The sequence below is a fragment of the Myotis lucifugus genome, unplaced genomic scaffold (genome assembly GCF_000147115.1).
Source record: "Myotis lucifugus unplaced genomic scaffold, Myoluc2.0 scaffold_121, whole genome shotgun sequence".
Classification (NCBI taxonomy): domain Eukaryota; kingdom Metazoa; phylum Chordata; class Mammalia; order Chiroptera; family Vespertilionidae; genus Myotis; species Myotis lucifugus.
The window spans coordinates 2,863,046-2,874,814 of NW_005871169.1; the positions used below are offsets into that span (position 1 = coordinate 2,863,046).

Consider the following 11,769-nt stretch of genomic DNA (forward strand, 5'->3'; position numbering starts at 1 on the left):
TCTCTCACCCTAATCTCCAGGCACATCAAAAGGTGGCGAGCTGTTAGACATGCCATGCCTTCGGTACTCCTGAGGCTTTCTGCATCGCCTTCCATCTGCTTCCTCTTCCGTAGGACTGGAAGGGCCCCACCTACTCTGTGTGTGTGTGTGTGTATGTGTGTGTGTGTGTGTTTATTGTTGACAGTATTACAAATGCACATCCTGCCCGGTTTTCTCCCCCTTTGCCCCTCTTCCCAGCCCCTGCCCCACCCCAGGCCTTCACCACACTATTGTCTGTGTCCATGGCTATGCATATATGTATACAAGTTCTTAATTTTAAATAATAGTTCAAACAAATATCTGTGGGAGGTCTTTCCTGACTCCATCATCTGGGTTCCCCTATTACATTATTTCATTGTAGCACTTGTTTTCTTTATTTTATATATAATTCACACTGAGATATATATATATATATTTAATTTATGGATCTCTTTCTCCCACTAATTTGTGAATGTAAAATTAGTGTCTTGAATGTATGGAAAGTGTATTATAATCGTTGTATACATAGGACTAGCACAGAGGCCAGGCACACAGTACATAGAATAAAAGCGCTGCTAATATGAATGTGCTGATAAAGGCAGCAATGTTTCTAATGGAAGTTTAACTTGCTTACCTGAAAAAGTACATTAGCTAAGATTGACCAAACTACTCTTTTATAAAGTGAGGTGGGATACTAGGCTTAACTCTTGAATCTCTTCTGGCTCTAAATTTACTAAATCGTGTTCAAGCAGGTGAGACAGTGCCATCTAGTGGTCTGTCCTTTCTTCTGTTCACTGTTAAATTACTCTATCCATTTCTATTTTATATATTCCTAACATTTTAAACTAAGTCAGTGGTCATGTCTATTCTCAGGCTTATAGCACACGACAGTTCTTTTAGAAATTAAATATTTACATCTACACACATACTGATTTTAGAAATACCATGATTACTGAGCTGGAGAAAACAGTTTTCTAGTAATTGACAGAAATCCAAGTACCCACTATTTCAACAGGAGTTTGTCGACTTATTCTGGGTACTGGTGATACCACGTGAATAATTAGCCTTCCCACGCATGGCATTTACAATCTTGTTGGGAGAAAGACCAGAAAAAATAAATAAGCAACAAATAAGATAGATTTTTATTATAATAAGAAGATAAAAGAGGGGAGGGCCACATTAGATAGGCTTGGCCTCTCTCAAAAAGAGACATTTGAGCTGAGATTCCTTAAGTGTGGTCCGTCCAAGAGCTGAGGTCCGTCCAAGAGCTGGGTAGGAACTCATCCTGGGATGGAGGAACTACAGGGAGCCGGGAAGTGGGAGGGAGGCTGAGGCAGGCCCAGGCCAGACCAGGTAGGGGCTTGCAAGCCTCATAGAGTTTGGTTTTACATTAAATGCAGTGGGAATCTTCTGGAGCATTTTAGGCCAAGCAGGAGCATGATCTGATTTAAGTTTGAGAACACTCAAGCAGCTCAGTGGAGAATACTCTGGCTGCTCTGGCTAAACACATCTGTCAGGAAGGTGTTACAAGAACAAAGGTGAAGGAGATGCTGGTGACAGTGGAGACGGAGCCCTCTGGGATCGATTTTGAAGGCCAGTGGAATAGAAGCCGGGTAGAGGAGAGAGGCAGGAACCAAGGATAACTCAAGTTGTAGCCTAGAGCCGTTCATTGATATAAAGAAGTCAGGGAGAGAACAGGGTTGCAGGGGTGGGTATTGGGAGAGAGGACTTATTTATTAGCTCTTTATTGAGCTCCTCTCCTGTGCCAGACACTCTTCTAAAAACGGGTCTTGCAGTGACAGAACAAACAGCAGCCTGTGCTTTCATAGACCTTTCACTTCCTTCAGAACGGAAGATAGTAACATAACTAACATGTACCGTGTGTAGAGGAACTGCATGCGCTAAAGAAAACAGAACGCAAGAAAGAAGGAAGAGAATGATGGGAAGGATGCCATTTAAAAGAGTGGTCAGGCGAGGGAACAACGCATGTGGCAGACAGGAAGCAGCTGCGGGCCTCTTTGCTCAGGGAGCAGAGGAAACAAAGCGGAGACAGAAGGATATAGAGTGAAAAGGTCAGGGGTGGGGTGGAGAGCAGATTCTGTTAGGCCTTCGAGGCAGTTTCATGGCGTGGCCTTTGTATTGAGTGGATGGGAAGCAGTGAGGAGGGTTCTTAGCAGAATGGTGATCTGGCCCGACTTGCATTTTAACTGTTTCCTCTGGCTGACATGTTGAGGACAAAGGCAAGGGTGGGACCCGCACCGTAGTGAGTGGATGTGAGGGTAGTGATGGGTTTGCTGACTGTAATGACACATTATTTTTAAAATCATATATTGCTTTCACAATCAGAAAAAACTTTTTAGACATTGTATCAGGTTTTTACTGAAACTCGTTTTATATTATATTCAATTTAATAACTATTCTGTTCCTAAATTAAAACTAGCTCTAAGAACATCAATGTAAGATTCTTAATCATGACTTATTGGGACTTCACATCCATTTTAGTATAAAATTTGCAACTTCCTTGTGAATAATGGAGAACTAATGAACTATTTTCCTTTCAGTTATATGACGGGGAGAGTGAAAATGCCAAGCTGGCCGGAACATTCTGTGGTTCCACTGTACCCGCTCCATTTGTCTCTTCTGGGAACTTCCTGACAGTTCAATTTGTCAGTGACATAAGTTTAGAAAGGGAAGGATTTAATGCCACATATACCTTCATCAACAGTGAGTAAATGGAGACATTTTTATATATTATGAAACACGTGTACTTATGCACTAAAAATAATGTCACACTTATATCTAAACTCAGTGTTAATTATCATCTAAGTTCAATGTCAATTACTAAACACCATGTTACTTACTCTATGTTTAATTCAGGGTATAAATCTGGTACAATTCTTAGCCAAGAATATATATTCTAAATTCTTCATGGAGTGATTGATGTAAATATAATTCCTTTGGGCTGGAGGGGTAGAGAAGGCAAAATTTTAAATATTGCATGTGTGATGAGACATGAGTAAAATTTGTCTTGAAAGTTGTTCTTTTTTCCCATCTCAGTGATTTGTGGTGGAACATATAATGCAACTTGGACCCCACAAAATATTTCGTCACCCAATGCATCAAACCCAGATGTCCCACTTTCCACCTGCACGTGGGTCTTCGAAGCTCCTCCGCATCAGCAGGTCGAGATAACCGTGTGGGCATTCCAGCTGCAGTCTCGGGACTGCCACCAGAATTACTTGGAGTTTCAGGACACACCGGAGGTAATCATTACAGTGTGAATGGCATTCACATCTAGTGACCTTTTTACCAGTACTTGCAAAACATTTGAAGTATGAATAATGAAATACATTGTCAAAATTTCTCCTAGCTTAATGTGTTTTTTAGCTATACACAAACCCTCTATTTAGGTGTTGAGAAATTTGAACTTGGTCCTTAGGTCAGGAACTCTCAAACTTTCATGAGCATAAGGAACATCTGGGTATCTTGATACAGGTGCATACCTCTGGGCCTCTCTTTCAGAGAAGGATTCCCCCACAGAGCACCCATTACTGTGAATTTCTTTTAGGTTTATGTATTTTTTTTTTACTTATTGTCTAAAGTTTTACATATGTAAAACTTTCTCCCTGATTGACCCCCCCCATCCCATGTCATTCCCACCCTGGGCAAGCCTTCATCTTGATTATGTCAATATGCATGCATACAAGTCGTTTGGTTGCTCTCTAACTCCCCCACCCCCACCCCCTCGTCCCCTGCCATTTGTCTCTGGATCTATTCTTGTTCATCAAATTATGTTGATCATTATATCCTACATATGAGTGAGATCACGTGATATTTATCTTTCTCCGACTGGCTTATTTTGCTTAGCATAATGCTCTCCGGTTCCATCCATGCTGTTGCAAATGGTAAAAGTTCCTTCTTTTTATAGCAGTGTAGTATTTCATTGTGTAGATGTACCACAGTTTTTTAATCCACTCATCTGCTGATGGGCACTTAGGTTGTTTCCAAATCTTAGCTATTGTAAATTGTGCTGCTATGAACATCGGGGTGCATATATCCTTTCTGATTGGTGTTTCTGGTTTCTTGGGATATAGTCCTAGAAGTGGGATTACTGGGTCAAATGGGAGTTCCATTTTTAACTTTTTGAGGAAACTCCATACTGTCTTCCACAGTGGCTGCACCAGTCTGCATTCCCACCAGCAGTGCACGAGTGTTCCTTTTTCTCCACATCCTCACCAGCACTTGTCATTTGTTGGTTTGTTGATGATAGCCATCCTGACAGGTGTGAGATGGCATCTCATTGTCATTTTGATTTGCATCTCTCAGATGATTAATGACTTTAAGCATGTTTTCATATGTCTCTTGGCCTTCTGTATGTCCTCTTTCAAAAAGTGTCTATTTAGGTTCTATGCCCATTTTTTATTGGATCATTTATCTTCCTTTTGTTAAGTTGTATGAGTTCCCTGTAAACTTTGAAGATTAAACCCTTATCTGAAATATCATTAGCAAATATGTTCTCCCATGCAGTGGGCTTTCTTGTTGTTTTGTTGATAGTTTCTTTTGCAGTGCAGAAGCTTTTTATTTTGAGGTAGTCCCATTTGTTTATTTTCTCCTTAGTCTCCATTGCCCTAGGAGCTGTGTTGGTAAAGATATTGCTATGACATATGTCTGCTATTTTGCTGCCTATGGAGTCTTGTAGGATTTTTATGGTTTCCCGTCTTACATTTAAGTCCTTTATCCATTTTGAGTTTGTTTTTGTGTATGGTGTAAGTTGGTGATGTAGTTTCACTTTTTTGCATGTATCTGGCCAAATTTCCAAGCACTTTTATTGAAGAGACTGTCTTGACTCCATTGTATGCTCTTGCCTCCTTTGTCAAATATTAATTGAGCATAATGACTTGGGTCGATTTCTGGGTTCTCTGTTCTGTTCCATTGGTCTATATGTCTGTTCATGTGCCAGTACCAGGCAGTTTTGAGAACAGTGGCTTGGTAATATAGCTGATATCTGGTATTGTGATCCCTCCAACTTTGTTCTTCTTTCTCAGGATTGCTGTGGCTATTCGTTTGTTTGTTTGTTTGTTTGTTTGTTTTTGTTTTGGGGTTGTTTTTTTTTATTCCAGATGAATTTTTGGAGAGTTTGTTCTAGATCTTTGAAGTATGCCATTGATATTTTAATGGGGATTGTATTGAATCTGTAGATTGCTTTGGGTAGTATGGGCATTTTAATGATGTTGAAACTACCAATCCATGAACATGGTATGTTCTTCCATTTGTTTATGTCTTCCTCTATCTTTTTTCAATGTCCTGTAGTTTTCCGAGTACAGGTCTTTTACCTCCTTAGTTAAGTTTATTCCTAGGTATCTTAATTTTCCCATTACTGTGAATTTTTGATGAGCATCTCTGGTGTTCTGATTCTGGTGTTCCATGGGCCATGCTTGGAGAAACACTTCTGTAATTAGTGGAATCTAAGTATAGGGTGAGATGAAGGGGTCAATGCAAACACAGGGAAATCAATGAAGAGGCCATTTAGCCTGGCTGGCATGGCTCAGTGGTTGAGTGTTGATGAACTGGGAGGTCATGATTTGATTCCCGGTCAGGGCACATACTCAGGTTTCGGGCTCGACCCCCAGGGTGGGGTGTGCAAGAGGTGGCTGATCAGTGATTCTCTCATTAGTGATGTTTCTATCTCTCCCTTCCTCTCTCTGAAATCACTAAAAAAAATAGTTTTTTAAAAAGAGGCCATTTAGCCCCACTCTATTGGAACTATATTTATGGTAATGTAAGATAGAAAAAGTGGGGAGGAGTTGTTTTGGTTTAAAAAAAAAAGAGTCCAAATTGCCGATGAGATAAGATATTGAGGAGACAGTTGGACATAAAAGTGTGATAGTGAGAAAAGGCTTGAAGATTTGGTTGTCATCATCATATGAGTCAGTAGTTAAAACAATGAGAGTAATGAGATTATCCAGGGAACTGTAAAGTGAGGAGTTGGGAACTGAGGACAGATGCCTGGGGGACACTTGGGAATGCCTGCAGTGTGAGGCGATTAGTTAATCTACCCCAGTTAATTTTAGGAGGGTCATGTTCAAACCCCCATGTGCTGGCTGGCAATAGAAGAGGATCCAATCTATCACTTCTGAGTTTTCAAGTCCTCCTCATTCTATATCCGGGTCCCCTGTATTGCACATGTATTTTGGTGGAGGCTAACTCCAATTGGAGAGAGGTTTGAGAACTACTGGCTGCTGAGCAGACACCAGATTTTTTTTTTAAATATATTTTATTGATTTTTTACAGAGAGGAAGGGAGAGGGATAGAGAGTTAGAAACATCGATGAGAGAGAAACATCGACCAGCTGCCTCCTGCACACCTCCCACTGAGGATGTGCCCGCAACCAAGGTACATGCCCTTGACCGGAATTGAACCTGGGACCTTTCAGTCCGCAGGCCGACGCTCTATCCACTGAGCCAAACCGGTTTGGCTAGATTTGCTAAATTATTACAAAGCACAGACACGGAGGTATATCCTATTATCCCATGGTGGTCAAGATGCTAGGTTATCATCATTCCATTGGTTATCAGAACACTATTTGTATATCCCAGTGGTACCCTTCCTGGAAGGAATTAGAGCCAAACAAAACCCTTTAGTTGAAGCTCTTTCTATTTCCCACTGCTTTGTGAATCCAAATTTCCCACTGGGTGCAGACATGCTACTCACAGGGCACCAGACAGTTCTGTATGATAATGGCAGCTAGATTAGCCTCAAATAAGACCCTACATTTGTCATGAATAAATAATTTAGCTGAATGAATAAAGGAAATAACAAACGGTTTCAGCATGAGTAGGGAGGGAGAAAAGTTAATAAATCAACTGATAACAGAAAAACTGAAACTCTCAGGGTGTCCGAAAGTAGAAAGAGAAGATATAGTTAGAAGATCATGAAAGAATCATGTGGTGGAGGCATTGCAGATAATAAAAAGATCTGACTGGATAGCTGGCTTCTGAGTTGGCAACCACAGAGAGTAGAGATGAAAGTCAGTGGTATTAAGGAATGCAAATTAGGATATTTAATGGGTTCTCTGTAAGAACACTGAAACCTCCAAGGGTTCATAAAATGACTCTGAGCTAAAATACCACAACTCTTTAATTAAGGAAGGGAAGTAACCAGGAAGAAAGTGAGAATAATGAAAAGTGTCAGAGAGTATCTTTGGCCAGATGTGGAGACTCTCAAAGGAGAACTAGCTTTGATGCAAGGACATAGGCTGCAGAGAGCAGCCTGGGGATCCCTGCCCATCCTCCCACCCCTCATTCTTACTCAGTAAACTGTGGACTGTGGGAAAGAATGGCCTCTACCAGGAGACTGATGGAGACCCAGGTATCACTCAAGGCTAAGGATGTGTACAGGAATGGTTAACAATGCAATCAAAGTTCAAGTACACAACAGGGGAGTTTAAGAAAGAACCAACAGCAGGAGACATTGTGGGGTAGAAGCACAGATCACTACTAGGAGTTTGCAGCAGGAGTGGGGAGTGAGCCTTTCAGTAGATGCCCAAGAACTACAGGTAGTAGAGACATATCTGTGTGAGAGGCAGCAGATGCCCTGACTTTGATACAAGTAGACGAACTGTAGTTAGCTTGGACAGCACTGTGCTCAGAGCACGGGCACAGGCCTTGGCTATGAAGAGAGGAGAATGGTCTCATTTTCAGGAGGCAACTTATCTGTCTGGTGATTTCAACATAAACTTGACCTCCCCTACTTCCTCTCCCTTAGAGAATGTGAGACAGTTGTGGATTCCAAGGCTAATGCCAGTCTTATTGCCAAGTGTCAAACAATATAACTAGTTTCCATGGCTGAATATTGAAGCACACTTCCATATGCATTTCATTTCTGCTATGGCCTATCTTCTTTTGAAGCAAAATATAATGTGATTTGGCTTTCATTTCTTTTCAGAGTAGTGGAAATGCAAGAATTCACCTCTGTGGCAGAAATGCAACAGCTGTACCGACGTTTTATTCTTCTATGAGCACTGCCATTGTCATTTTCAAGTCCGAAGTTTTTAATGACAACTCTAGAGTGAGTTTTACCTATCAGATTGCAGGTGAGCCCTGGAACTTTATCTTTTGTACCGAACATCTTCCATCAGTACAATTATTGCTGGGATGGACTCCTGAGGGTAAATTAGGGCTTGTTAACTTGAGCCACACCCACATGAGGTGAGACTCTTCACCAGAAATCAGGCCCAATTTAGCAAGTTACTAAAGCTGGTTTCCGAACAGGTCAAGCTAATATAATACTAATTCAAATGTTTAGAATGTCAGCATACTCTTCAAAGTTCACATAGTTAACAATTTAAAATTATATGTTATTTTATTAGTTATCCACTTGAACATTTATAGAAATCACTGTAGCTTAGAACATTTTTTGTCAAAACCAGAAAGCTTTGAAAGGCTATTTGATTACTAAAACTGAGAAGTTTATTTTCAGAGAATATTTTCTTTCATGTTCATTCCAAGCTTGATTAAAACTAACACTGCCTTTGATTAAAACAAACAACTAAAAACGCTATGGTGTTTTCACCAAAAATGGTTAAGAACAACAATTTGCCAGTTCAATCAGAACAAATAATCCATTAAAGGGAAATCCTCATACAAGACTCTGTCTTGGAGGTAGAGACTTTATTCGTGAAAGAGTCTAAATGTCAGCCAACCACCTCAGTGTGATCAGAAAAAGCACAGAAAATTCTAGAATATTCATCTTTAAAGGTGAGTGCTCCTATTTCACATTTCACCTGGGGGTGTTTCCTGTTGCCAAGACCCTGCGTAGCATTTGCCCCCTGTGCCCTTCACCTCCCCTCACGGATCCCCGTGACCTCAAAGGTAGATGCAGAGGCTGGGTTAGTTTTTTCCTAAAGTGTTTAAATTTAATCATTTCTTGAATTATTCCTGTCAGGTTGAAAGAACACTATTGGGATACATACATTAATTGTGAATATTTTTTTTTTTATCTAAGGTTGTAACAGAAACTATAAAAAGGCGTTTGGCAATCTGAAGAGCCCCGGATGGCCCGCTAATTATAACAATGACATGGATTGCACTGTTACTCTCACAGCCCCACAGAACCACTCCATTTCCCTCTTCTTCCACTCCTTTGGCATCGAGGACTCAAGTGAATGCAGACATGACTTCTTGGAGGTAACATACATTTGGATCTCATGCAAATGAATTATTTAAAAGATGATGGATCACTTCAAGTTTTTCACCTTTTTCTCTGCTGCTGCTATAAATATATCCCTTACTCATTTCATTAACTTATTCCTTATTATTTCAGTCCATAAGTCTCCTATGGCCAGGCACCAGAAATGCAATAGGGCTCCCAGGAGGCGCCTGGTCCAGTGGGAAGGCCAGGCAGGAAATAGTCAACTCCCACATGATGTGGGAAGGACGAACAGAGTCACGTGGGGGACAGAGAAAGCTTCTTGAAGCTTCGTGTCCTCCTTCCACCCTCCACTCCTCCCCAAACACAAGAGAGCAGCCTCCTGGGCCTGGAGCAAGCAGAGGCATGCTCTTCCAGCTCTTGACCCTCTGTGATTCCTGTCATTCCTGGAGCAACAGCAGAGCGCCCTCTGCATCCTTTCTGCCCCACATCACCCACGTTGTTGAAGTGAGAAGGACTGCGGTGTTGTTATTCATGGGAAGATGTTCTGAATGAGGCCATAACTGGTGCAGGCTGTGTATGGAGCCCCAGTGCCTCTATTTTGCCATGAAAGTCCCAGAGCTCCCCTGGGTGTCCTTTACAAGCTCTGTGGAAAATGAATTCATTCTGAGGAAATAAAGTGGTCTACACAGAGGATGCTGAATTCTCTGCTCTCTTTGAGTCTGCAGTAAGGTTTCCATAAGGTTTGTTCACTCCTTTACACCTGTTATGGAGTTTAATTTTCCTGGAAAGCTCTCCTCTACAGAATTCATCTAAGTCAGTGGTTCTCAACCTTCTGGCCCTTTAAATACAGTTCCTCATGTTGTGACCCAACCATAAAATTATTTTCATTGCTACTTCATAACTGTAATGTTGCTACTGTTATGAATAGTAATGTAAATATCTGATATGCAAGATGGTCTTAGGCGACCCCTGTGAAAGGGTGGTTCGACCACCAAAGGGGTCGCGACCCACAGGTTGAGAACTGCTGATCTAAGTCCTTTGTTGATGAATATTCTTAACCTATAATGTGACAAGTAGTGGGAGGAAGCTCCTGCCTTTTCCATGGGGAATACTTGCCCTGGTAGAAAACTGGAGGAGAGGGATGTAGCAGGGAGGAGTTGAGGAGAGAAATACAGTACTGTTTGTGTCAACCAGGGTGTTAAACTCAGACCTATGTACCTCACGCACCACGGAATCTAAACATTTGTATGAAGCGCAAAGCAGAAAGGAGGGGAGGAGTGGGATACCGGGAAGGACAGACTATCCGGTCATTTTGGAATCCCACTGAAGCTACGTCCTGCTCACCTCAAGCCTGAGTTGATCATCGCTGACTGGAGTTAGTGCTTGTTCTTTGCCTTTGTCTGCTGGCAGTGAAGGCCAGCTCTCGGGCACTGACGGATGAGGACTTCTCCTCCCAGCTGTCCTTCCTTATCCCATAGAAATGGGTCTGAAACTTCTTGTCCTATGAACAAAAACAGGAAACTGCTACTTAGGCCTGTGAAGTGCAGCTGCATCTGGTTGTTGGTGGGAAGATCGTGGCATGGTTCATACGGCAGCCATCCCAGCAAACCTCGGCCTTCCATCTGTTAGCTATGTCAGGAACAGAAATTTCTGAGGCTCCCAACTGTATTAATCAACTTAAAGGCCAAGCCCTAGATCACATTTGGAATTTGCATTTGTCTTCAGAACTTTCAGGCCCTCTCTTCTCAGGGTTCTCTAATGTCCTGGAGATGTCTACCACTCTCATGGTTCCTGCGAAGAGAAAAATGTATAGAATAAGTCATTAGCATGTTCCGCGGGAATCAATACCTCGCTCATCTCTCAGAGCACTAGCTTTCTTAAAGATAATCAACAGGAAAAAGGCCCAAAGCCAAGAGTATTGTGGTGGCACATCTGGTCCTCCAGCATCCTTGGATTGGCACCCGTCTCTGTCTCCTGGTAGATAACTGGCTACTCTGTCCATGGCAAGGCACGCCAAAAAGCACCAGAGAGGCATTATTCCCTTGATTGGCTACTACATAGACCTAAAAGGAAACTCTGCAGGTTAACACAACCCAGCAAGATGAGCCCTTGGACCTCTGAAGACACTCTATGACTTAGAACAATCAGCAGTGGACCAAATGTTAAACTACAAAATTATAAAGGAGGAACTTCCAAGATTCTGAGTGCCTATATTAATAAAACCATCACCTCTGCTTTGCCTGGAGTCCTCCTCGAATGCACAGGAGGAGCCAGGCCTGAGGACAGAATGAGGCTAAGTTCACAGTGTGTACATGGTTTTCTGTGTGTCTACTCCATGCAGTGAATTAAAAAAAAAAAAAAAAACTAGTCAGCTGCAAAATGTATTTTTAAAATATATCTTAATAGTAAGAAATTTTGTCAATTGAGTTGTCTCCTTTTTCCATATAGAAATTTCTTTCGTTTGAGCATTATATGCTTTACTAGAGGCCATGTGCACAAAATTTGTGCATGGGGTGGGGGTCCCTCAGCCTGGCCTGCACCATCTCACAATCTGGGACCCCTCAGGGGATGTCCAACTGCCAGTTTAGGCCCGATCCTGCA

General features: G+C 41.8%; 1 protein-coding gene across 1 annotated transcript in view; it reads left to right on the forward strand.

Annotated features, from left to right (window-relative positions):
- Nucleotides 1-11,769, forward strand: part of CUBN (cubilin) — a 282,087-nt gene that overhangs the window by 263,719 nt on the left and 6,599 nt on the right. Inside the window, exons 61-64 of the mRNA XM_006093733.3 lie at nucleotides 2,580-2,742; nucleotides 3,076-3,281; nucleotides 7,963-8,110; nucleotides 9,022-9,203. Coding sequence (XP_006093795.1) covers nucleotides 2,580-2,742; nucleotides 3,076-3,281; nucleotides 7,963-8,110; nucleotides 9,022-9,203 — 699 coding nt within the window. The remainder of the gene's footprint in view (nucleotides 1-2,579; nucleotides 2,743-3,075; nucleotides 3,282-7,962; nucleotides 8,111-9,021; nucleotides 9,204-11,769) is intronic.